Source organism: Nycticebus coucang, chromosome 10, assembly GCF_027406575.1.
Source record: "Nycticebus coucang isolate mNycCou1 chromosome 10, mNycCou1.pri, whole genome shotgun sequence".
Taxonomy (NCBI): domain Eukaryota; kingdom Metazoa; phylum Chordata; class Mammalia; order Primates; family Lorisidae; genus Nycticebus; species Nycticebus coucang.
Window position 1 is genome coordinate 37,647,591 of NC_069789.1, and position 27,578 is coordinate 37,675,168.

General features: G+C 36.7%; 2 protein-coding genes across 5 annotated transcripts in view; one reads left to right on the top strand and one right to left on the bottom strand.

Annotated features, from left to right (window-relative positions):
* Nucleotides 1-44: 44 nt before the first annotated feature.
* Nucleotides 45-22,418, bottom strand: BROX (BRO1 domain and CAAX motif containing). 4 transcript variants are annotated; one of them, XM_053608150.1, is made up of 14 exons: nucleotides 22,084-22,418; nucleotides 21,633-21,773; nucleotides 19,834-19,950; nucleotides 16,491-16,597; nucleotides 16,050-16,146; nucleotides 11,301-11,396; nucleotides 10,435-10,507; nucleotides 8,955-9,060; nucleotides 8,195-8,284; nucleotides 5,849-5,934; nucleotides 4,463-4,544; nucleotides 3,512-3,662; nucleotides 2,492-2,651; nucleotides 45-1,366 (listed from the first exon to the last, which is right to left on the bottom strand). In XM_053608150.1, the coding sequence occupies exons 3-14, from the start codon at nucleotides 19,932-19,934 to the stop codon at nucleotides 1,280-1,282; spliced, it is 1,236 nt and encodes a 411-aa protein (XP_053464125.1). In that variant the 5' UTR covers nucleotides 19,935-19,950; nucleotides 21,633-21,773; nucleotides 22,084-22,418; the 3' UTR covers nucleotides 45-1,279. The 4 variants fall into 4 exon arrangements, with proteins under 4 accessions (XP_053464125.1, XP_053464126.1, XP_053464127.1 ...); XM_053608151.1 differs by lacking the exon at nucleotides 21,633-21,773; XM_053608152.1 differs by lacking the exons at nucleotides 21,633-21,773; nucleotides 22,084-22,418 and adding an exon at nucleotides 21,379-21,622.
* A 64-nt stretch (nucleotides 22,419-22,482) lies between these two features.
* AIDA (axin interactor, dorsalization associated) overlaps nucleotides 22,483-27,578 on the top strand; it is a 48,786-nt gene continuing 43,690 nt past the window's right edge. Inside the window, exon 1 of the mRNA XM_053608154.1 lies at nucleotides 22,483-22,801. Within this exon, the coding sequence (XP_053464129.1) occupies nucleotides 22,692-22,801 (110 nt within the window). The 5' untranslated portion in view covers nucleotides 22,483-22,691. The remainder of the gene's footprint in view (nucleotides 22,802-27,578) is intronic.

The following is a 27,578-nucleotide window of genomic DNA, read 5'->3' on the forward strand; positions in this document are numbered from 1 at the left end:
ACAGGATAAGTTAGAAAATCATATAAAAACAATGCACACTGAGATCAGGAAACAAAGCCATTTTACTGTAACTTCTTTAACACAGAAGTAGAAAATTACCAGCGTAATTCAGGACAACCTATCTAAGTTTCAAATTTTTTCTTTACATCATGCAGTATATCACTTCTTCAAAAAACATTTCCATTCTTACTATCTCCTCCTATATAGAAACAGTAAGAACTGTTACAAAGTTCTGTCCTCTTAAGTAAAAACCCCATTAGAAAAGGTACTCGTAAAAATCATTGTAGGAGTACTAAGACCGAATGAAGCCCAGGGTCCTGGAATAGGGATACCCTTTCAAAGGTCTTAACATAGTTATACACACCGATTTTTAAATTATAGATTCTAATAAATGTAAAAGGTTTGGTATGATGGTTTTCTGATCTTTGAGGGACTATTTTTCCCCATCATGAAAGAGAAGTAACTCGGTTCTAATTAACACAAGTCAAGTCTCGGTTGCCAAGTCTCGGTTCCAATTAACACAATGGTAAGGGTAAGGATGTCTTTCTGTTAAAAAATTAACTCCTGCTGAGCATGGTGGTTTACACCTGTAATCCCAGCACTTTGCAAGGCTGAAGCAGGAGGACTGTTTGAGGTCCTCCAGGAGTTTGATACCAGCCTGAGCAATAGAGCGAGACTCCAATCTCTTCAAAAAATAAAAAAAATGTAGCCAGATGTGGTGGCACACGCCTACAGTGGCAGCTACTCAGGATGCTGAGGCAGGAGGATGAGTTGAGCCTGAAAGTTTGAGGTTATAGTAAGCTATGACCACACCATTACACTCTAGTCTGGGCAACAAAATGAGAGTATGTCAAAAAAACCAAACAAACAAAAAAAAAACTAATTTCTGGCATTCTTCTGTTATAGAATAGGAGGAACATTTTTGTTAAGATAGAAAAAGACCTGAAATGGTATGATTTGGGCTATTATATATTAGCCTGAAACTTACTACCAAGAGTTCCAAAAAAATGACCCAACTCAAGAATATACCCTTTAGAGACACAATAAAATCTTTCAAATGTTGTCCTGACTAAAAAGGAGAATCCAAAAGCAAAGCATGAAATAGCTTCACTGTATTAAAAATCAAGAACAAATAAACTGAAGGCAGATTCCCTCTGAATGTAATAATTATTCAACAGGCTTCAGAGAAATCATTTCGAGAAATATACACTAAAGTTCTGTAGTTTATCTTATTTGCTAGTAGAGAAATTCTAAGTGCATATTGCAGTTCAGGTGTATTTTAGGAGATGCTGCAGCCAGTGTCCTTTTGAGGTTTGATATCTGGCTCTTTCACAGGTTTTACTTCTTCTTCTGGTTTGGGTTTGATCTACAGAGAAAGAAAAATATAATCTAAATACAAAAACTAAGATTCCAAAAAACACTTGATCTTTTCTACTTCAGACTTTTAAAAGACACTATGTTAAATTATATAACGCTGATATTAACAGAGCTATTCCAGAAGCTACATATCAATCCATTTTAAGACATAATTAGAAAGAAACATTTCAGTAAAGGTGAAAACCTAGCCTCATAGGCAAAAACCAAGCTAATGGTACTCTCACCACACACTATTTTCAGTGATGAGTCTATGCATGTAGAACCCTAAAGTTTAGAAATCTCTAAATTTTGCTATCTCTTTTGCAGGGTGTCCAACTTTTTTTCTTTTCTGCCACAAACTGGAAGAATAAGAGTTGTTGTGGGCCATATAGTAAATACACAGACACTAATAAAAGCTGATTAGCAAAAAAAAAAAAAAAATGTCCATGCATATTTTTCATGATATCCAACACCACAAACAAGCAAAAAAAGTCCTCAAAATCTGCATGTGGCCAGTGGGCTTAGGTTGGACATAAAGATGGTTATTTTAGGGAATAATGGTTTTTAGTATGGGAAGGAAATTATATAAAAATGACCCAATTTTAAAGAAGGCATATGGCTACAAAATAATTCTATTCCTTTTGTCACAGATTCCCTAGTCTTTTGGTGGTTAGACCTCAAAATTTAGACTTAATCCAACATTTGATTTAGAACACCAAGAAGTACTTAGATGTGAATGAATAAAAGAATTTTTATTTTATCTCTGGATTCATGGAATCCTTAAATTAGGTTAAGCCTACAAATGTCTTGCAGTGAGCTAAATCTAAACAGAATATTGCTATAGCAATATAAACATGGGTAACTTTTTTTTCTTCCACACTCTTGTTAAGAGGCACTGACAAGTTATAAAAAGGTAATACAATGTGTTAAAAAGAATGCCATTCAATTATGTAGGAAATCAGAAGATACATAGGCCCAGAGGTCTCATCTCTCAGTCTTATATGACAGATCACACCAAGTACTGTAATTAGTTAATTTAACGTTTAGACAAACATATAAATACATATAAAAAGTGCTAACTCTGAATTTTCTTTTTAAACTTTTGTGAATGGAAAGAAAAAACCCAATCTCTTACACTGTCATCTTTGGGTCTCTTGGTGAGATCAAACACAGCCAATGTTTCTGGTGTCCAGTGAGCACTTGTGGGAGGAAATTCGAAAGGTACAGGCTCTACAAGACCGTAATTTGCTTTGAGTTCCAGTTGTGGGGCTTCTGTTGGAATTTTTTGAAAGTAACTGCAAATAACAATTCACATAACCATTTGTGTACTCAGTAACTATTTGAGTGCCTAATACATTCAAAGCTCTGTTCAGGAAAATAACAATTTACTGATGAATAAGAGATTTCTCTGCCTCATGTAGATAAATAATTGACAAAGTCAAGAAACCTTGTCAATTACAATGCAATGTCACTGGAGCTATCTATGATGGAGGTAGTGTGAGTTTAGAATGCAAAAGAGGGAAACCCAGGTTTGGGGATTCAGTGACTCTTTTTCTAAAATAAGTGACTAAAGCTGAACTAGGTATGTTTAAGAAGTGAAAAGCTCAGTATGACTAGATGAAGAATATAAAGGGAAGAATGTAAAAAGATAAAAACAAGGTAAGATTAATTTTACCAACCTACATAGGTGGTGATTTACAGTTTGAACAACACTGATTTAATATTGGGAAACCACTTGAAAGAAGAAGGAAAGACTGAGAGAAAATTCATCTTCCTGCTATAAAGCTAAAACCAGAGTGCGATGAATATGCAAAGGAATTGAGAAGAGATTTAAAACATACAGAGAAAAACAGCAGAGAAACAGTCAAGAGAAAATGAAGAGAGTATGTCCTATTTCCTAATGAGGAGGCTGAATGTTAACAATTCATACTTGCTTTCATATCATCATTAGAGGAGAATAAAAGGCCTCTAAATAATTGAACTTTATCACTAATTTAAAGAGAAAATTAATGCTAAACTTGATGCCATTTAACATAAATCCTTTGGGAATTGACACTATGTATAATGGAAACCATAACTAAAATACTAACATTTTAATATAATCCTGAACGAACACATTATTAGTAATACTACAAAAATATTAAGCCGTACTCACATAAACCCGTTTTCTCTTTGACATTTTTCTAGGGTATTCTTCACAAGGTTTCCAAGTTTCCTAAAGAACAAATGTCCTGAAGGTTTAACTGTTGGCCCAGGTCCTTTGGTTTCTCCATATTCTTTACATAGTGCTTCTGCTTTTGCATAAACTGCATTTGAAAAAGATAGTCTTCTGACTAAAATTAACATTGTTTATTTATACTTAAAAAGCTTTAAATCGAAGATAGTGAGACTTTTACTGCTCTTTACCTAGTATGATAGCAATATCAATAACAATACTATATATATTTTTTTAATTAAATCATAGCTGTGTACAATAATGCAATCATGAGGTACAAGGTGCTGGTTCCATATACAGTATGAAATATTTTCACCAAACTGGTTAACATAGCCTTCATGGCATTTTCTTAATTATTGTGTTCAAACTCTTATACTCTACACTTAGTATATATTAGTGGAAGGTGAGTATGCTCTACAGGTTCTAGAATTTTTTTTTTTTGTTTTGTGTGTGAGACAGGGACACACTGTCACCTAGGCTAGAATGCAGTGGCATTATCATAGCTCTCTGCAACAGCAAACTTCTGGGCTAAAGAAATTTTCCGAAGTCAGCCTTCTGAGTAGCTGGTACTATAGGCATGTATTTACTACATGTGGCTAATTTTCAATTTTTGTAGAGCCAGGGTCTGACTCTTGGCTCAGGCTGGTCTCAAAATCCTGGCCTCAAGCAATCCTCCTGCCTTGACCTCTCAAAGTACTAGGATTATAAGCACAAGCCACTGCACCTAGCCCTGGGATGTTTTTCAAACATTTTTTTCTTTTCTCCAATTACCTCATTCATTCCCATTTCCTTTCTTGAACTCACCCCAAATCTCTTTAACCACCTATACCCCTTTTATGATAAAACATTTATTTTTTAAAAGGAAGATAATATCCTGGCAGGGATACTTACATTTTTCTGCTTCTTGGAGAGACCTGATTGCTTCTCCACATTTGTCACTAGCCAATAAAGTCTGACCATGATAACAGAAAGCCTGACAAAATAAATGAATTTTTATTCATTCTCACCTCACATGATGCTTTTCACTATTATTGTTTTTTTTATTTTTTTTTATTAAATCATAACTGTATACAATGATATGATTATGGGGCATCATACACTCACTTCATAAACCATTTGACACATTTTTATCACAGTGGTTAACATAGCCTTTCCGGCGTTATCTCAGTTACTGTGCCAAAACATTTACATTCTACATTTACCAAGTTTCGCAAATACCCCTGTAATATGCACCACAGGTGTGATCCCATCGATTCCCCTCCCTCTACCCACCCCCAGCTGGAACATATTCTTCTTAGTAAAGTATCCCAAGAATGGAAGAAAAAATACCCAATGTACACAGCCCTACTATGAAACTAATTTGGGACTCTCACATGAAAGCTATAACCCAGCTACAACTATTATTGTTTTGTACATGTGCCAGATAAATCAGTATCTTTATCCATTGTTTGAGGTATCAATTCAATCTCTTATTTGAGTAAGCTTTTCCCCATCTCTGTTCATAGAAAAGATGGAATTATTTCAAGGCTTGAGCCAAAATAGCCTTCTAACCATGTCCTGAGAATTAAGGTTTTTTGCTGACATCTGTGTTTAAAATTAGGAATTAGTAGATAAAGGAGGAAATTATTGTGCTAATACAGAGGGAGTGAGGGTTTTGAAGTTAAGGACTAAGGAAGTTTTAAGATAATGTATTAGCCTGGCAGTTTATTCCTTAAATGTCCACATCTACATCAAGGATTGCACATGGTCTTGCATAGTGTACTTGAAAACAGATTACAAAGTGTAAGAAATAAAAATATCTACTTAGATCTGAAAAACGTTTTTGATGATCTCTCACATGACATCCTCATCAATAAAACAAGTTTGGTGAGGATAGCAGACTAGTAAGGAACTTCCAAAATGATGCTTATTGATGGCTCTTTACCAGCTAGGTGATTATTGTGTGGTATGTCTTATGATTAGAATTAGTAAATATCTTTCTCAATGTACAGAATGAAACAATTGAAAGAATTCTTATTAAGAATGCAGAAAGTGCCAACCTGGAAGTGGGTTTTGAATCAAACAGTGATTCCATTGCTATCAGCCAGTTCTACAATTCTATGTCATCTCTTTCTACCACTTGGTTCACAATGGCTGCACTGACTAACAGTGAGCATTACTGAAAGCTGTCTCTAATTGGTACGATGCTAATGAAGACTCTGGTGAGATGACAGGCCTAATACTCCAAAGGCTGGAAAGATAATCATTTATGTTGTTTTTACGGTTATAAATACTTACATAAGCTGTGTAGAAACACATTTTCAAGTGAAGATATTTTCTCCATTTAGCAGAATATGAAGGCTCCAAACTGGATAAAGCATGATCTAAAGTTACATTTTAAAAAGCAAAATATAATTTCACCCTGATTCACTAGAGGAGTTTTAGTTCATGTGTTCTGATGCTAAAAGCAGAACGCCATGAAAGGCTAAAACTCAAGCATTTACACATTAAAATACAAAAAACCTTTCTTTACTTAAAGTGATTTATTTTCCCATAACGATATATTAAGCTACATAAACTTGGTTAAATACTACAGTACCTCTCTGATTTGGCGCTTAATTTAAGTTAAAGCTGTTAAGAACAGACTACAACCAAGAACTTCAAAGTAAATACTGTTTATGCTATCATATTATCTACATAAACATTTATATAATATAGCAATGCAAAGAGTAGTCTAGTCATTCAAGTCAGAAACATGGAGGACACTCTCCTCATTCACCTCCTCCACCACATTCTTACATTACACAAACATTCACTCACATATACTTCTGCCAAACATTTCTCAAATCTTTCTTGCTCTCCATTTTCTACTTCACTGTCTTTGTCAAAGCTTTCATCACTTCTTCCACACTGTGTAAGATTGCTGAAATGCTAAGTCAAATCAGCCTACTACTCTTTCACATAGGAGGCTTATCTCTAATAATGCAACCATAGAGACCTTTCTTGAATTCAAATCCATTTAGTCAAACTTACTTTTTATCAGTCCCAAATGTCTGCAGAATAAAGGCCAAAGGCCTAAAAATCAATTTTTTATTACATACACAAATATATTCCCAAATTTGTCTATCACTTATCTTTTTTTTTTGAGACAAGAGTCTCACTTTGTCACCCTCAGTAGAGTGCCGTGGCATCATAGCTCACAGTAACCTCAAACTCTTGTGCTCAAGTGCTTCTCTTGCCTCAGCCTCCCAAGTAGCTGGGACTATAGGCACCCGCCACAATGCCTGGCTATTTTTAGAGATGGAGTCTCACCCTTGCTCAGGTTGGTCTTGAACCCATGAGCTCAGGCAATCCACCTGCCTCAGTCTCCCAGAGTGCTAGGATTACAGGTATGAGCCACTATACCCAGCCTTTATCACTTATTTTGTATTGTAGCTAAGAGCAACTGTTTTAAGGTTCCCAACTACATTAAATTTGTTCCTATCTCTATACTTACTATAGAATGCTCTACACTCCCATATGCTAAAGGGGGGCCCAATCTGTGCCCAGGGCTGCATGCTGATTTTGTGATGACTTTTTTTGCTTACCTGTGTTGTCGGATATCAAGTATGCACAGTCTTTTTTTGCCAATCAGCTTTGTTAGTGTTTATGTATTTATCATGTGGCCTAAGACAACGCTATTCCTTCAGTGTGTGGCAACAAAGAAAAAAAGTTGGACACCCCTCCTAAAGCTTCCTAGAAAAACTTAACACTTTTATTATATTTTTACAAGGCTAAAACATTATCGTTCTTTGTAAGTCCTTCTCTAGCATGCTCCAACTGTTTAGGCTATTTAACTGCTGTAATGTCTTACTTCATGATGTTAATAATGTGCTTATGTTTGTTCCTTCCCTAAACTGAGAACCTTGTCTATTTATCTGTCCTCAGCAACCAAAACAGTAATGATCTCAAAAATGAAAACATATGCTTGTTTCCTAAATACATGAATGAAAAGAGAAGCCAATCTGAGGTACAAGCATTTTTTTTTTTTTTTTGAGACACAGCCTCACTCTGTTGCCTTAGGCTAGAGTGTGGTGTTGCCACAGCTCTCAGGAACCTCACACTCCAGATCTCAAGTGTTCTTCTTACCTCAGCCTACTGAGTTGCTTGGACTACAGGCAGTGGCCACAATACCCAGCTAGTTTTTTCTATTTTTAGTAGACATAGGGTCTTGCTCAGGCTGGTCTCAAACTCCTTAGCTCAGGCAATCCACTTGCCTAGTTTTCCCAAAATCTTAGAATTACAGGCATGAGCCACCATGTCCGGCTAAGTCTCAAGCTATTGATTTCAGTTTCTTGTCTAAATAAGATTGTTATAAAGACCAGAAAATTAAAAACTAAAAAAAAATTTAAAAAAGCAAAAAAGTTATATAATTATTAGTTATCCCTGGTTAAAAAGAACAGCACTTCCATTTTATTGGAAGTTATGTAGCATATCAACCGTTTGTTTACTTTAAACAAGATAATTAAAATAATGAAGATATTCTAGTTTTGCGAATAAGAAAAGAATCTGAGATTCTTTTTGTTTTGTTCCCTATTAAGCCAAGAGCAAATCAATTTGAAAATCCAAAGACTAAAAATGTTAACAATAGAATTACAAGCTTACCAGCTTTTTGATAGAAATTGGCTGTTTCATATGCCAGTGCAGCAATTAGTCCAGGAGCATGTTTTAGTTCAATTGCTCGAGCAATTGTTACTGTAACCAAACACAATAAAGTGAATCTTTAATTATGCTCACTTTTATTCATCCTGATTTCAATTTTAACAGCAAAGGACAGTGACAATCATTTTGGGATTTCATGCAGTTTGTTAAAAGTTTTACCATGAAAAGTTAAAGAAAATGCAAACTCGAACAAACAGCACAACATTGAGCTTATTGGTTCTGATATTATTTCTTTAAATCAATCACCAGACCATCACTAGCTAATCACAGAGAATTACTACATAGCATAACATTAATACGACACAAATACTTTTGAGGAACACTAGAGTTTGAAATAGAGAAACAAAATCCCACAAGTTTCTTTACTGTTTAACATAAGTTCCATTGTTTCCTGCCAGTTAAAGGTGAAAACTTTAAGGTAAGCCAGATTATGAAAGAGGAAAGATGAGTTAAAAAATTAAAATAGATTTCATATCATCAGAAATGGTATGAAATCAAAATTCTCTTAAAAAGAGTCATTAAATTATAAGACCTTCTCCTGCTAAGAATTGAAGGCCAATCAATGCTAAGGGTAAACTTATTCCTCATTACTATTCTCAAAACCTGAAAATTCCAGCTAATTTTGACCATAAAAAAAGAATTAAATGCCAATACAGATTTTCTTAGAAAAACAAACAAAAAAACTTTAGAATATTTAAGATACCTTCTTGAGCTTCAGCCTGACACTGGATAATATAAGCTTCTATGAGCCGTCCCTCTAAATCCCTTCCCTTTTCTGCAGGTGTAATAAGTTTGGGGATGTGACTTTCCTAAGAAAAAAGAAAAAAAGAAACAAAGCCAAATTCTAGTTTAATCCACTTATTAGAGATAAAGAAAATAGAAGTTATGAGACATTGAATTTAAGGATTAACCAGAAATTTAGAAGACAAATACAAAATGTGAAAAAAGTGCAACTGTAAACTTAGTATAAAAGTTCCCATATGCTAAAACTCGGCTTTACAATAGTAGGAAATTCAGGAACAAAATTTGGGCCAGAATAGATTCCTCAGACATGCAAGCCATACTTTTATCTTGAAAAATGTTTAACTGAATGAAATAGTAACCGACATTCTCTTTTGCAAGATAGCCCAAATTGTTCATTTACATTAATAAAGAAAAAACACTACAATTCTATATCTAATTCAGAATCACAGCTTTTTAGTAACTGTAAAAGCATCTTATTTTATCAATCCGACACTGGCCTCCAGGAACCCTTTAGTAAACAATGGCTTAATCAGAATGAAGTGGGGGGAATTCTGTCTGGACAACATTGTTTTTCTTACAATCCCCATCACATCTCCAGGAAATTTACTATAATTAAGAGTGCAGTGACTGCCCCTGTACTGCTTTCACTGAGATCCAGAGAATGCAATCAGAAGTTAAAGTTTGTGGAAGCAGGACTGGTCCTGTCAACTGCTGCAGAGCACATTAAGAAATGGTAAAAAGCATCAATTTTTCATCTTTATTTTCTCCTATCTTTTCAGAGACAAAGAAAAAATAGCAGAGTACACAACTTCATTGTCTAGTTATAAAGGTCATGAGTGAGGCTGGCATGGTGGCTCATGCCTGTAATTCTAGCACTCTGAAAGGTCAAGGCAGGAAGATCACTTGAACTCAGGAGTTCAAGACTAGCCTGAGCAAGAGTGAGACCCCGTCTCCATTAAAAATAGAAAAATCAGCTGGGGCTTGTGGCAGGAGCCAGTAGTCCCAGCTGCTCAGGAGGTTGAAGCAGGGGACTGCTTAAACCCAGGAGTTTGTGGTTCCTGTGACCTAGACTTATGCCACGGCACTCCAGCCAAGTGCAACAGAGTGAGACTCTGTCTGGAAAAAAAAATTAAAGTCAGTAGTGATTTCAAGATAAATATGAAGATATTTAATATTTAGCATTGGCTTACTCATCAATAAAGTATTCAAGAAAAGGAAAATAGAACACTCGCTCTTTTTACATAATAAAACAATTCTTTCTCCACCCTCCCAAAAAAGAAAAAAAGTTTTTTCAAGAATTAAACCATTAAGTATACATATGAAGACTATATATATAAGAATATACATAAAAACCCAGTAAGAATATATAGTCTTCATATATATGTATGTATGTGTGTGTGTGTGTGTATATATATATATAAAATATATATATTTTTTACCTTTAGGTGTTTAAAAATCCCAGCTGCAATTTTTAGGCTTCGATGGACTTCTTTTGCTTCATCTTCTGTTATACTTAAAGATAGTGGTTACATTAATCAAAGGATGAATCTCATTTCTGTTATTAAAACAACTAATATAACTACACATCCAAAATTAGTCATTGTGTTTCTATAAAATAAGGAAAACCGCTAGTTTTTTATGGTACTTATACTCATTGTTCATTTTTATCACCAAACTTAAAGATAGTTTTACATTAGCACATACAATTTGACTTCATTTTCAAATGGTTGCATATTATACCTATGTATGGATGAATCATAACCATAATGAACCAATTTCCATTGCTACATTCCTTCTGACTATTTAAAAAGGTGTATTTCATTTCATTTTACAAAATTCTTTAATCCTTCAAAACATTTTTTCACATACTTACAAGCCCTTTGTATTTCTTTTTCTGTGAACTTCCTGTTCATGTCTCTTGCTTATTTTCAATTGACTTGATAGTCTTTGATTTGTAAGCATATACATTGTAAAAATAATTTATCACATACCTTGTTTTTGACCAATCTTGTCACTAGCTATTTAACTTTATTGATGGTATTTTTATGCAATATAATATTCAGTCTTTCACTTATGGTTTTTTGGTTTAGAGACGTTTTTAGAAAGAACTTACACATGACAAGACTATTAATTTTTTTCCCCTATTAACACTAGGAACCATAATTCTAACACTTGAAATACTAACAGTATAAGGAAATCTTTCATTTGTCCAAAGTGGTACTTTTAATTTAGTTTTTAAAAATAATGAAGCTCCATATACTTGAAAAATACTACAAATGTATGTAACCCTCCCCTTTTAACTTACTTTTCTTTTCCAGCCAGTCTTGAAGCATATTTGGTATACCATAAAGCTACATTAAATCCCATGGAAATTAATTCGAAAACAGCATCCTGTTGGGCACTGGAATTATAAATATGATCATTAAGTTCTGTCAATTAATGAAACATCACTACATGAAGCTTATTTGACATCCAATTCAAAATTACAAAACTATATGCTAACTGGTATACATGACGAAAGGTTCTTGTGTTTAATACAACTGTGGACATAACATACACACAGGAATTAACAAAAAGTAGCTAAAAGTAGTGGTCTGGCATGTGCTTCATAGTAACAAGCATGAGGATAATCATTCCCAAAGTTTACTGAATATAGAATTGCTTTAAAAATACACATTTCTGGGACTTAACCCCGGAAAGCCAGAAAGTCTGAGATAGGGCCCAGAGTCGGTTTTTAAAAGTACTCAGTTGATTCTGAAATGGGTGGCTCTTGTACATGTACATTTTACAAAAAACAGAATTCAGAGGAGAAATCATTTTATGCTAGAATGGTGAAAGAAGGCTTAATGGTAATTATAAAATCTGAACTGTGCCTTCAACGATGGCTAGGTGGGAAGCAAAAGGACATCCCTGAATGAGAAAATGATGCTACCAAAGCATAAAAAAGTGTCAGATTTTTCTGACAGAAGTGGCCCAAGGAGCCTGACTGGACAGATGAAGATGATGATGAATGCTAAGCCAATCAGAATCTATAAAAAATATCTTAAGAACAAGTATATTTTAAACCTTGTTTAGTTTCTGTCACATTCTGTTATTAAATATGACAAAAATGGCAAATGCATATAAAGCAAATAAGATATTTATATATGCACTATGTTCTTGCTAGAACCTGACATTCTTTATACGTCATCTCATTTATATCATAAAGAGGTAATATCCTCATTTTACAGTAACCCAAAAGGAGTAACAAATTAGAATTATGACTCCATTTTGTACTTTTTATTTACTTGTTGCCCCCTCTCTTTGAAGGAACAGAGACAGTAACTTTTTATAAAAACAAATTGTTATAAAATATGTAGTAATTAAAAATAATTTATAAACTGCCTTTAGTACAGATTATAATATACAAAAATGACAGTTATATAAACACTTCTTTTTTTTTTGAGACAGAATCCCATTATATAACCCTCAATAGAATGCTGTGGTGTCACAGCTCACAGCAACCTCAAACTCTAGGGCTTAAGCGATTCTCTTGCCTCAGCCTCCCACGTAGCTGGGACTGCAGGTGCCCACCACAATGCCTGGCTATTTTTTTGTTGTAGTTGTCATTGTTGTTTAGCAGGCCCAAGCCAGGTTCAAGCCCGCCAGCCCTGTTGTATGTGGCCAGTGCCCTAACCACTGAGCTATGGGCACCGAGCCATAAACATACTTCTTAAAATAGTTTTATCCTGCTCGAAAAAATTTAATAGTTTAATAGCTTATTCTTTTCAGCATTGAAAACTTTCAATTTTAGTGTATGTGCTGCTAAAGTGAGCACAGCACTGAAAACTTTCAAATGAATTCTACCTTGTGATGCAGTGGGCATATCTAATTTATAACTTACCTTTCAATAATAAGAGAGTTTTGCTAATTTATGTGAAGCCTCATGAATGGTTCTCTCCCTTTTCATTTTCATTGATTTCATTATGTTTCTAAACATTCCATTTCTATGACACCGCATCTAAGTAGTAGTCAAAGTATGCAGAATTGAAAAAACACTTTTCAGAACAGATCTACTAACAGGATAATTTCTGTTGAATAAATAGTAGTTAAGCATAAAGTAATTTAGAAGTCTCCCATGAGCTGAATATTCTTGACTACTTAAGGTCTTCATTATATAATTCTTCATTGTCTCATAAAACTCCTGAAAAAATGTTAAATAAAAATGTGGCATGGTGGAAAAACCGTCAAATTTATGTAATGCAAACCATTACAGTATCTGTCAAAGTTTTATAATGTAACAACGACAAATGTTTGATCTTAAAAAAAACATTAAATTTTAAAAATATTCCTTAATTTTGAATGAAAAACAAAGGTGTCAGGGCAGCGTCTGTGGCTCAGTGAGTAGGGTGCCGGCCCAATATACCTAGGGTAGTGGGTTCAAACCAGGCCCTGGCCAAACTGCAACAACAAAAAAATAGCCAGGCATTGTGGCGGGTGCCTGTAGTCCCAGCCACTTGGGAGGCTGAGGCAAGAGAATCACCTAAGCCCAAGAGTTGGAGGTTGCTGTGAGCTGTGTTGCCACAGCACTCTACTGAAGATAACAAAGTAAAACTGTCTCTTAAAAAAAAAAAAAAAAAGGTGTCACAGAAAAAAACAGAAAATTAAGTCTTAGAAAGCCTTACTATCCCAGAATATTAAAATCTGAAAAGGATTGACAGTCCTACTCCCCACCCAATTTATGAATTCTACATGATATTCCCAAGGAAGGAAACTAAAATTTATGAATATTTTATTACATGCCTAGCATTGTTATTTATTTAACATAGTGTTATTATTTTGTTCCTCCTTAAGTCCTATATATATAACCCCAACACATAGCTAAAGCACATGTTTACCCAGCAGAAAATCTGGGAGTCCACCTAAATAGGTATGAATTTGATGTCCACATTGTTTCCCCTGTAATGAATAGCCTGTCCTGGTTTTTCAGCAATCTCCAATTCCCTGCTTTCTGTTTTCATAGAACAGAAACAAATTGAGATAGAAATATGTGGGCACATAATACAGTGACGTTAAAAGAGTAGTTAAATAAAAAATTAGCACAATTGTGATGTTTCCTGCTAAGATGAGATCTGTTTACAAATAGTTTCAAGTGATGAGAAAATTTTAAAGCAGGGGGTGTCCAACCTTTTTCCTTTTCTGCCATAAAATGGAAGAGTAAGTTATTTTGGGCCAAAATAAATTAAAGCACAAACACTAACTAAAACTGATGAACAAAACAAAAGATTCATATATACTCTTCCTGATATCTAACACCACAGATAAACAAAAGTCTTCACATAATCTGTAAGTGGCCAGGGCCACGGGTGGTAAACCCCTGTTCTAAAGGGAAGCTTTTTAAAAGAAAAGAAATAGTCAAAAGAAAAAAGGAAGAAAACAAATACAGAAGAACTTCCATAGTTAACTGCCTCCCTATACCTACCACCTCATTAAGTTGACCTCATTTTCATAGACTGGACATGTACCACATGTGCTCAACGCAAGATTCACCTCTGTAAGTTGTATCTTGACCACTTAGACGGCAACGTACAATATTAATTTACTCTCTATAACTTGACCATTTGAGTCTACTCTATACCAATGGGTAGAAGGTGTGAACTTTCCCCTTACTTGTATTATTTTTTCTCTAGTGTAAGTTCTTTTTTCACTTATTATCATGTTTTGGATTAGGCCTAATATCCTATTGTTATCACGTGTTATGGAGGATTTTTTCAACATGAAGGACTGGTTTGAATTGTAGATACAGCCTACAAGTACTAAAATATTCTACAGTTAATTGAGACACGATAGCCCAAAGGAAAGAACTCAAAAAGCTGACAAAAAAGAAAAGGCTGATCTTGTACATTTTCTGAAAAGCTACGGCCAAAAAGAGATGGTGGAACAATTTGGCATTAGAAGACCATAATTAACAACATCCAAAAATGTAAATTTGAGTACCTGGAGAGACAGGATAAGGAAAGTGAAGACCTACAGCGAAAAAGGAAGAAAATTTTCCTTGATGAAGTTAATGAAGCTGTACTTAGTTGGCTCAAGCAAATGAGAGCAGTTAATGCACAAATCTCCGGGCCAAGGATCCAAGGAATTGCTAAAAAAATTCAGACAGGAGTTTGGGGTGGCAGATTTCCAAGCATCAAGATGTTGGGTGGAGAAATCTAAACTGTGATCTGAGATCTACCAGAACGTCTTATGTGGTGAATCCAATGAATTTCCAGTAGAAGTTGTGGAAGAGTTCATTAAAAAGTTCCTGGGCCGGAGTTGGAGGTTGCTGTGAGCTGTGTGAGGCCACAGCACTCTACCGAGGGCCATAAAGTGAGACTCTGTCTCTACAAAAAAAAAAAAAAAAAAAGTTCCTGGGCCTCATTCAAAGATGACAGGATGACATCTTTAATGCTGCCAAGCGCAGACTCTTTTTACTTTCCACAGAATGTTTCACAGTGTTCTGCTTTGCACTAACTTAACTGAAGAGAAACTACAGCCCTTGGTGATTGATAAATTGGCAAAAGCACATGCACTCAAGAACCTGAAGCCTAAAGAACACTCCATCACTTGGAGATCAAATAAATGTGCATGGATGAGTGGTGCTTTATTTGAGTAAGGGGTATCGACCAAGAAATGAAGAAGAAATGGCCTATTCTACTGACTAAAGACACCTGAATTATCCACCAGAAAAATAAAAGTAGGAAAAAAAACCCCAATTCTGCTCAGCCTAAATGTAGGCAAAGACGGAAAGCCAGATTTCGGTTCCAAATTCCCAAACTATTCACTGTATATTAGTAAAGGTCAAGTCTGTTTGATTTTAGTTAGCATTTATATTATCTCAAAAATAGATTTGGTCAAGAAAAACAAATTACATTTTTAATTAATTGTATGTATTAGGATTTAGGTCAAATGCTTTTAATTAATTTCTTAAATGAAGAAAATTATTTCAGATGTATATATTTTTTCTTCAAATACAGAGGATAAGAGTTAACCATTAAACAATTAAAAGAACTGGCTTCAATTTAGTACTGCTTACCTTGGAACCTGTCCTTGTAATGTATCAGTCCACTTGAAATTTTGAATATATCGTAATTTGCTTTCTTGAGTAGATTCATCCAATGAATTTATGAAACCTATGTCAAGATACAAGATATATTTGTTTCGGAAGGAATATTCTGGTTAGAGAAATTTTCAGATTAATTACTTTTCTAGGTGCCTGAATGAAACTTCTCACTCTTCTCTCCCTTTCTACATCTCATACTTTCTCCTGACATAACATAATATGAAATACGTAAACACTTAATTTTCAAAATGTTAGAAAGACCACAAATCACTCTAACATAGTTAATTTTCTGAAACTTAAGGATACCAAAAAATATAGTCTGGAAGATTATTCAGATTTGAAAAGTCTAAGAATTAAACATAAACTTCTGCAAAGCTTTTTAAAATAACTCAGAAGTTCATATAGATAACTAACCTTGTAAAAGCGAAAAATACGAATCTGCTGCATTCTTCATCATTTCTGGATTACAGCTCAAATCAGTAAACAGTTCAAGGAGGCGTGCCCTGGATGATCTCAAATCACTTATACAAGATACAAAGAAAGAGTAAAGGTAAGTATGTTGTATGACAATGAATCTATATATAAATGGCTTAAGGGGCAGCGCCAGTGGCTCAGTGGGTAGGGCACTGGCCCCATATACCAAGGGTGGCAGGTTTGAACCCAGCCCTGGCTAGCTAAAACAGCAATGAGAATTGCAACAAAAAATAGCTGGGCACTGTGGCAGGCGCCTATAGTCCCAGCTACTCGGGAGGCTGAGGCAAGAGAATCGCGTAAGCCCAAGAGTTGGAGGTTGCTGTGAGCTGTGATGGCACTGCACTCTACCGAGGGCGACAAAGTGAAACTGTCTCAAAAAAAAAACAAACAAACAAACAAAAAACCACAAACACACACACACACACACACACAAAAACAAAAGCCACTTGGTAAGGTATTATCAAGTATATAGGAACTAATTTAATTAAGACCAACACTACAGATAAATGAAATTTCTAAAAATATAATAAAATCCAGTCCAAATAAAAAGACAATTCATGAATATAATTATGTAATAAAAATATACAGCAAGTTTTAATTTATAACAACAAACAAATGCATGCATTTGAGGTAGGGGGATTAGAATGAGTAAATTACACTAACCAGTTCTTAGTAACTTTTTTGAAAAATGGAAATTTAACATAATTTAACACCCTTAAAGTTTCTAAATTTGACATTACACACAAAATGTCAAGATATGATTCAAGTCAAAAATTGTATTTTTCCTTTTTAAAAATTATTTATTTAAATTTCAGAATATTCCAGACACATTTTGGTTGCAGTTTGCTTTTGCACATTTTAAGTCAAAGTTGTAAGTATGCCCTTCATCCAGAACATGTGCATTATACTAGTTAGGTGTGAATTAACCCACCCCCCCCCAACTGTATTTTAAAAATGAAATTACACTCTAATTCAATATACACATCAAGAGTACACAAAAACACATGGCCATTAGTTGTTTGAAAGCTTCTGACTAGTCTATATTCTTTTTTCTCTGCAGCAATAAATATTGCAAATTCATCGTTTCCTTTTTTGAATTTTCTCCCTTGATTCCAGTAACACTAAATTTTCCAGATACTCCTCTAATCTCTTAAAAATTCCTTTTATATTTCTTCTCTATGCCCTCTTCTTATTCCTACCTCCAGAAATGTTCAGTCTTTGGCTTTCTGATTTCTCATCTTGCTCTGGCTCAGGCTGGTCTCGAACTCATGAGCTCAAGCAATCCACCTGCCTTGGCCTCCGAAGTGCTAGGATTATAAGCATGCCACCTCGCCTGGCCCTGGCTTCTCTTTTTTAAGATTCCACCTATCAGTAACAGCTTCAACTACATCCACTTGCAGATCTCCATTGTCAGCTCTAACTTGATTCCGTTCCAGTTCTACATCTAATCCAGACAGTAGTTAGGTTAGAGAGGGGTTCTGAAATCACATTATTTGGACAATGATCAAAGACCCTTAAAATGTGTATAAATGACAAAAAAAAAACAACTAAAATTTTAAGGACCAAGAGAATAGAAGCTGCGTATCAAAAATTTAGTAGGTGCCTCAAATAAGACACATATTCAAAATTATTTGAGTAAAAGAATACTAACTTTTCAAATATTTTCTTTTGAGATTTGTAAGTGTTGTCATGTGGCAGTGATGTTTAGAAGCGAGCACAGACTTAATATTAAATAATCTAGATATTGTGCTCATTCCATAGTACTAAGTCTAAGGAGGCTTATTCCAAGAAAGTATATATTTCAACAATTATATACAGCCAAAATGGGAAAGGCTACCTTATGAATCTGTCATTGTTTAAGGTATTTATCTAGAAGTAAAGATACGATTCCCTGACTAGGAATAAATGTGAACTCTTATGGCCTATTCTAGATTCAAATAGTTTCCTAGCTATTTCTATGTAGGTACCTGATGACCTATAACACAACTTGTATAAAGTTAAATTCTGAAAATTATAGTACTTGGGAAAAATGTGACTTAGAAATACCTAATTTAGGCTATGTTATAGATTACAAATTAGGTCCAAACAAGTTCAGGAACTTGCTCAAGGCCACACATAAAATAGCTAAGCTGGGGCTGGCCTCTAGGAGTCTAGATCAGGGGATGGGAAAATACAATCTATAACTCTTTTTTTGCATAATCTACAGCTTACTTTGGTTCAGCCCTCGAACTAAGGCTGATTTCCACATTTTTAAAGAATTGTAAAAATGAACAAAGAACACAAAATAGCAACTGTATATGGTCCATAAAGCTTAAAATATTAGCCCTTTACAAAAAATTTGCTAACCATTGGTCGAGATTTATAAATTAATTTTTTCACCTTTTGTTCTAATAATTTCTTCCCATAAAAGCAGCAACTCTACTGATGTTCCTTTATTGGAAGCACCAAGGTCTTACATATAGTTTCTGTATCTCACATAGACCAAATCCTTTTCAACCTCCCAGCCAAAATCAATATGGTTAGTTGACTTCTCCCTTCAACATCTCTTCTGTCTCTCTTTTTTGGTCCAGCCAAACTTCCCTACTCACCCTTAAACAAAGATTTTTGAAATGACTTTCTCCTTTCCCTCTTACTATCTAAAGCAGGAATCCCCAAATGCTTTAGGTAAAGGGCCAAATAGTAAATATTTCAGGCTTTTCTAATAAAAGGATATCCACTGGAACCATTCAACTCTGCTATTGCAGAAGAAAGTAGCTAGATGAAGCCATAGCTAACATATAAATGTGTAGCTGGCTGTGTTTCAATAAAACTTTATACAACAAGCAGCAAGCCAAATCTGCAAGATAGTTGGCCAAGTCCTGATCTAATCCCGTATCATTTACTTAAGCCCCAGCTCAAATCCTTTCTCCTATATGAATATTTTCAAGTCACAGGGATATCTACCTGCTCTAAACTTAATGAATTTACAATCTGCCAGTTAACAATGTCCACACACTACTATGTAGAATCTCTCATACTGTTGTAATACACAGCTTAACTCTTACTGTGATTTAGCCTTTTGGGGACTCATTTCTTTATCAAAAAGTAAGGACCATGGCCAGAATGAATGCCAAAGTTTAATTAATTTATAGACTTTCACATGTCACTTATAAACTTATAAGGAATTTATAATTAGGGACAACGTGTTACATGTTTCTGTGTTACCCATACAGCCTAAAAAAAATACCTTGTATCTAAGAGCTGTTCAACCACTACTTGTTGATTTAGACTGACTAAAACTTACTTGCAAATTTTTGAAGCAGGAGGGCCAGTGGCTACACCATAGTAATTAAAAGAAACAGGAGCTGTGGCTTTTAATGGGTTCCTATGAAACCAATGGGTCATTTTCTCCAGATGTTTTCTATAGACAATAAAGAAATATAATGATTACAGATAAAACAATGTAAATAGCATAAAAACTTTGATTTCGAAAATAAAAGTATGCTACAGAATATATTTTCTTTATACATAAAACATACATATACACATAAAATGCTTCCTTGCCATAAGTCAATTTTGTTTTAACTGATTGTCTATTTATAGGTCTGTATTTAGATCAGATCTATACCAAAAAAACAAAAACAAAGACACCCCCCCCCCCAACAATTTAGAAATTTGCCCACAGTAACTTCAATGATATACAGCAGTGCAGTAATATTTAAACCTTAATATGCATACCAATCACCTGGGTGCAGGTGGTCTTGTAAAATGCAGGTTCTAATTCAGCAGTCTGGGGCTTAGGACCTAAGATGCTGATGCTGGTCACCAGACTACAGATTTGAGTAGCAAAGTACTAAAAGTTTGATTGGACAGCTCCAAGTGAGAAGGGCACAGACCAGATGAATGCAACTGCCAAAACAGATTCAAATGGCAACTCTGACTTATACTGTTAAGGAAGCCCTAACAGTATACAATTAATTTTAAGTTAATTACTATATTTTCCACATATTGCTGACACCAATGGAGTGGTTATAGCATGTGTTATGTAACAAAATGTGGTTCACTAAATAGCTAATAAGAATAAATCATTTATTTGTATTAAAAAATGATGCAATACTCAACCAATAACTTCTATACTAAAAACGAAAATATATGAAAAACTAAGCAGAATGCCAAGTTAAAAAATTAAGTTCCACACCTTTTGGGTTGAAAAAAGAAAGCAACATGTCTCTTGCCTAAAAGTCCCTGGATAGGCAGTGCAGATAATACAGAAGAGCCTAGCCAAAGATATAAATATGCCAATTAGATCCCAGGAAGTAACAGAGAAGAAATTTTGATAAGGCTTACTTTATTTGAAGATACGGTATGAGCTCATTAATCAACTTTTCTCATTTAGAAAAAACATAGGCTGCATAGAGTACGAAATACCTATATTAAGAGCTTCCCTTATGATATTTATTTATTCATGAGAAAACTGGTTTTGGGGAGCTCCAGATAATTTAATGAAGAGAAAATGCACCGTGTACCCAATGAAAAACTCTACGCAGGTTCTTTTACATTATGACTCAAAACATTTAACAAGTCCTTTCAGGAGATATCCTCTAAACATCTTCCACATTAACTTTCTCGATAGCCTTACTAAACACAGCCATCTACGTGCACGTAAATCAGCCTGTATAGATAATGTCACACCCAATACTTAATTTTGTAAGGAAATTACCTACAAATACTTCTGTTAAGACTGCTCCCAACTTCGAATTTGGGAAGCAGAAATTTTGAAAGCAAATTACCTACAAATACTTCTGTTAAGACTGCTCCCAACTTCGAAAATACTTAAAGTTTGGTGTACCTTTCCTTCAGGAACGAAGAGGGTAAGTTTCTACCACCTCCTCGTTCCCCTTCCGCGACCCTGAATTCTTCAGTTCTCAGGCATTTTGTAGGGTGAGGCAGAAAAACGACACACCCACCCGCAGGTGCGAGAGTGCTTGTAGAGCTACCAGTACAGCACTCAGGTTGAGGCAGCAACCTAACACTTCCACAGGAGGACTCCGATTACAGACAAGGCCTCCCCACTTCGGAGGCCCGGGGCCGGGAGCCACCTACCAGAGCGTCGCCCAGAGCTTGGAGCGTCCACTTCCTGTTTACCACGCAGCCTCTTCCTCCGGTGCCCGGTCGAGACCGGGCGGCGGGCGCAACCGTGCGCACGCGCCGACACCAGCTTGTGCTTCTTTCCTAACAGGCATCCTGGTGGAAAGCCGATACTATCAACCCCCGGAGGCGGGCCAGCGAGGGCCGAATGAACCGTAAAAAAACTCCAATCGCCAGTGGAGACGCGGGGCAAAGGGATTCGGCGGATCTAGCTGTTGATACCACTGACATGTGGGACCAATCCAGATTTTCAATTTTTCTTTCAAGGCCTTGCGAGGCGCTTGGTCCAAGTTCAGGGGTCCATGGAGACCCGTATAAAAAGAGGATAGCCGTATGCTTGGGACTCCGAGGAAACAACGGGGACGAGGCAGGTTACAGGGAAACACTCGTTCTCTAACATACTTACCGAATTTCTGGGTCTGTACAGCAGTCCTCCTGAGGGAAGAAAGGCAGTACTGGAGTCCTTTCTCCAAGAAAAGGAGGGAGGCGGAGAATCAAGACTACTGAAATAGAGCGACGCAAAGCGGGACCGGCGTCTATCCGGAGTCACGTGGTCCGGGGACCATGACAGCTATCGCGCCGCTCAGAGGTGGAGTGGCTGCCGCGGTGTTTCAGACCCCTCAGAACACATTGTTCATCAGCCCTCTCCAACTTCCCCTTCTTGGTTTTTCCTCTTGAGCTGCGGCCTCTTCCCCAGAAATGAAAGAAGGCGTTGGCTCGGGTTCCGGTGCTGAGGGGAGCCGCCGCAATAGCGATGGCGGCCGGGGGTGGAGTGGGGCGGTCTCAACCTAACCACAGGGGCGGGTACTCGGGGGCGGGGCGGTCTCTTTAGAGCCGCAAGTTTGGCTGTGGCTGCAAATGGGCTTGGGCGGCTCCTCGGCGGGTGGCGGTGGTGGCCGCAGCGGTTCCTCCTGGCCCTGTTAATGTCGGGGCCAGGCCCGGGGAGGATGGCGCCCTAGAGCCCGGCCTTGCTGGGGAAGGGGCGGGAGGGGACGGGGGTGGTGGGAACCGGCCATGTCGGAGGTGACCCGGAGTCTGCTGCAGCGCTGGGGCGCCAGTTTTAGGAGAGGCGCCGACTTCGACTCTTGGGGCCAGCTGGTGGAGGCGATAGACGAATATCAGATGTGAGTGACTAACCGCGGGAGCGGGCCAGACCAGCTCCAGTCGTCTGCCTCCCCCTGTTTCTGTCGGTGTCTCTCATCACTGTGTCTGCAGCCAAGGCTTCTCAGGGTGGGGCTCTGCAGGCACTGGGGCTGAGATCTCACTGGCCCCGGCGAGGCTGTCTGGAGATTACAGGTCCACTCCCAGGGGTGTCTCGCCGCCCTTCCCCCTCCGCCTCCGCAGGGCCAGTTCCATTCAACAGGTAGCTCTTTGCTCGGGCGCCGGCCCTAGGCTACCTTTAGTTCCTTTCCATCGTCTTACGCCCACCCAGCCCTGCAGTCAGTTTCTTTTCTTCCTTTCCTCCGCCTTTCCCAGCTTGCCACCCCTTGATTTCTCTTTCAAAATCTCTGTGGAATACTTGTGTGTTCTCCGCCCACGTTCCAGGGACAAGTGGCCTTGCTCTGTGTGTGTGTCTGTGACTGTCTTCCTCCTTCCATGTGTAGAAGAGGAGGTAACTGATTGCTGTTGAGGGGAGCGGGTACCCTCGGAAGCCGAGAGGGCTAGGGATACCTCTCCTGCCAAAAGAAGGGTCCCTGTCGCGCTCCCCTATTCTGGTGAGCAGTGCTTTCCCAATTCCAACTCGATTTTGTTTCGGTTTCTGGGACTGTTGAGTGGTAGGCTGTGAGTCCCACCCACCCCTTCGCCTGGTTGCTTTGGGTGGAGCCCGGGCAGGATGTGAACAGAAGAGAGCAAAACGTGAATTAGTAGACCAAGCGCAGGAGCCACCACTCCCTCCTTGGGCCCCTCCTCCTTTTCCTGTGTATAATGTATAGCTGCAGGGTACACGTGAGTACCAGTTTCCTTGATCAACCTAAGTCCTGATTTCTTTCCCTTTCGCGTTTCCCCAACAAACTTCAGGGATGTTTTCAAAATTAAAAGACAAGATTTTATACACACCCACATACACACATATATATAGTCTTGCTTAGTTTCTTGTACATTTTACTAAATATAAGAACTGCCTACTGAAATGCTATTGTTTGCATACTGTCGCCATTAATTATTCTTAGTTTAAAGCAAGTTATTGTTTGAGGTTTGGGTATGAAACCACGTGTGAGGTGTAAAACCCCAGCCTCCAAACCCCACCCTCCTGCCCCCACCCTCCTATCTTCTAGAAAGAATACATGATTGCTACTTGGAAGATCTAAAACTCTTATCCTCTTCCAACAATAGTTACTCGTTTTCACCTGGCCAGTAAGATGATTTAAATGTGCAGATGTTTCTCTACCCAATCTTACTGACTTTGAATTGCCTGTAGTTTCCAAAAGACTTGCAAGCCACCATGCCTTGGGCCACTTTGCTATATGTCACAAGTACTAGCATTTGTTTTGTACTTTCACATGATTTCATTTGCTCTTGCAGCTACTCAGTGAGAATGTAATTCTCATGTACAGAATGAGGAAAATTTTGTTAAACAGATGACCCTAGGTGACAGAATGAAACCATAGGAATTTTCTTTTACTTTCAAATCTTGTCTCCTTTACTACATTGTACTTGAGATGCTTTATTTCAGATGCATCGATAGACTAATTCTGTAAGTGAATTGGACAAATTAAAAGATTTTCTTCATGATAGAAGAACACAGCCTTCCATACCGTTGCCATTAGATAGTGACTACCTATGCATACTCATTCTGTTAACTAAAATTGCAAATCTTGAAATATAAAGCCACTTCTTGCTTGAGGTATGGTGGGACCTAGCAGCTGTTGACTTTGGGGAGCAGACCTCACAATGGAAAATGAAGAATACCATGTCCAATTGAAATTACAATGGAAAATTGAATATGCAAGCTGTTTAGTTGGAATTTACAGAAACATTTGAATGAGGGTAACAGGCACATGCAAATCCATTGTTGGATTCAATGCTAACCTTTGAACTTTATGACTCAGAGTAGTGGCTGGTTATTATGAAAATTGGCAGTGTCAAATTTCAATAAGGATACGTAATATTGCCTTAAATTTTATAAACATACAGTCTATGTATAAAATGTAGAGAGCTCAAAATTAATGTATCTAGAAATAAAGGCAAATTGTCTTTTTTTATTTGAAATATCTGGGAGGGAAGAATACTAGAACTTCAACAATTTTCTCATTCAGCAATAAGGCCTGGGGATACGAAGAATTCTGCCTTCAAAGCACTGAGAGTCTAATGGAAGGTTTTAGAGTAATTAGGTGTTCCAATTACACAAGTATGAAAACAGTCAAGTGCTACAATATTCTTTGCTGTTCTCTAAAGCACACTTCTGCCCGAGGGTTTTTGTATTTTTTTCTGGACCACTCTTAAGTCTGTTTGGGTCACTTGGTCACCTCCTTCAGGTCTTTGTTCAGATACTATCTTCTTAGGAAGGCACTCTCTGCCCATCCTATATAAAATCACTAAGCCTCCTGTCTACCCCCACTCCTACCTCAGTCTCACACAAACTACCCGCTCCCATCCTGCTTTTAGGTTTTTTTATAGTACTTATCATCATCTAAGATTCTGTATCTTTGTTTTGTTTATTGTCTCTCTCACCACCCAAATACAAGCTCTCTGAGGGCAGGGTTTGGGCGTAGAGGGGTGATGGTGCCTATTTTGTTCTCTTCTGTATATAATGTCCAGAATGGTACCAGGCTAACCATACATAATTGTTTATTTAGATATTATTAAGGAGATGATGTCAAAATACTATGGGAACATTTAAACAACCCAAAAATTGTTATTCAAAATATATCAATTAAAAGTAACTCTGATTAGCAGGCTACCTCTTTCACCTACCTGGGGATACATGACCTCTAATTTATGGTAGAGTGGTACAGAAACTGTTGCTAAGAATTGCATTTCTCAGGATCAATTCCAAGGTTTTTATCTAGCACATAGATGCTCAATAAATAATCTGTTAAATGAATGGATGAGTTTAAAGTCTGGATAATGTCTGTTTTTAGCCTTCTTTAGTAGACTATATCTGTGCTACTTAAAGCGTGGTCCACAGGTTGGTCCTGGTTTGTAAACTGTTACTGGTTTGCAACAAGTTGAAGAAAGAAATTGAAACAAAGCATTTTAAAACTTTACAGCAATTTAATGTCTTCACGATATTTTTTAAACTATATTTTATAAAAGTCTTACCCTGGAACAGGTTAGGGGGAAAAGTGATCCTTAACTACAGATGGTTTGAGAATCATCAGTTACTGTGTCACAGAATGTTGTGGGGTTGCCATCAGTTACTTGTTGATATGCTTAAAGTCTAGTTAACACTGTCCTTGAGAATAGTCTTGTTGTTACTTGTAGGCATCTTCGTAAAGTGTGATGAGTTACTAGAGAATAATAATTGACAAGTTTATCTTACTTTTTACTAATAGAATGTCAGCTCTTATTTTCTCATCTAATGTCCATAGAGTGTAGATTTTCCCTCAGTGAACAAAATCAGATCTCACTTTGTGAAATGACACACTTTTTGTGGATATAGAAAATTAATTTTTTTGCCTAGGCTTAAAAAGCTTTTTTAAAAACTCATTTATTGAGATATAATCTATATACCTTGAAATTCACCCATTTTGTATGTATAATTTAATGATCTTTTAGTCAAATTTACCAAGTTACGTAACCATTACCACAGTCAACTTTTAGAACATTTCTATCACCCCAAAAAGATCTTTTGTGCCCATTTGCAGTCACTTCATATTTTCACTTTAGCCTCAGACGACCACTAATTTACATTCTATCTCTTTGGATTTGTCTTATCTGGGCATGTATGTGGTTTGAATGACACAGTATATAATCTCTTGCATCTGGCTTCTTTTAGTTAGCATGTTTTTAAGGTTCATCCACGTAACAGCATGTATCATTATTTTGTTCCCTTTTATTGGTGAATAGTATTGCATTGTATGGGTATACTACATTTTGTGTATCCATTCATTAGTTGATGGGTATTTGAATTGTTTTTTTGACTATGATCAATAATACTGCCTTGAACATTCATTCACACTGTGATGTCTTTTTATATTCTTATGTTTTCCTACGTAAGTCTTGTTTTTAAGTGTCTATTCAAATATTTTACCCATTTTTAAACTGACTTGTCTTTTATCTATTAAGTTGAAAGGATTCTTTGTATATTCTGGATATGTCTTTTGTTAGATACGTGACTTGCAAATGTTTCCTCATAGTGTGTTACCTAATTTTTAATAATAAGATTCCATTTGAATTTAGCATCCTTCCTTTCTAATGACTGTTAACATTTGAGTGGGAGTTTAGAACTGCACCTTTTCTTCTGACAACGACCCTGCTTAGGTTGACAGCCATCAGTAGCAAATTATGTATAGACTTAGTTAAATAAAGAAACTCAATTCCACACTGTAATTTCCTGAGTTCAGGGATGTGAAGTTGATATTGCTAACACTATAGACTATGGATTCTTTGTGTATTCTATGTAGGTGGTAGGCCAGCAAGACTTAGAGAAGAAGCCAGGTACAGAACAAAGACAGTAGCTATGGAAGTTTGTATTTGTAGAAAGAAATCTTTTCCTGGGTAGGAGCCACCAAAAGTGAATCTATGAATGATACTTAGGAAAAAATACTGTGAGGTTTTTAGCTTGAAGAGAAAAGTAAGGTGGGAGAGCTATTTTGTTGAATTCCTTGCTTTATGATGAGGAGGATGCAAACTTTTCCTAGATTGGATAAAGAATGACGAACTTTATGCCTGATCTTTAAACACATGATCTTAAAGAAGTCCCACCTAGTACTTCTTTGTTTTATTGCAAACATGAAC

Excerpts from the sequence above, each read along its gene's own strand:
- BROX (XM_053608151.1), bottom strand. The coding sequence starts at position 19,934 with ATGACCCATTGGTTTCATAGGAACCCATTAAAAGCCACAGCTCCTGTT. Across the intron at positions 10,508-11,300 it reads AGACTGGCTGGAAAAGAAAA|TATAACAGAAGATGAAGCAA; the intron begins GTAAGTTAAAAG and ends ACTATCTTTAAG. Across the intron at positions 9,061-10,434 it reads GGATTTTTAAACACCTAAAG|GAAAGTCACATCCCCAAACT; the intron begins GTAAAAAATATA and ends CTTTTTTCTTAG.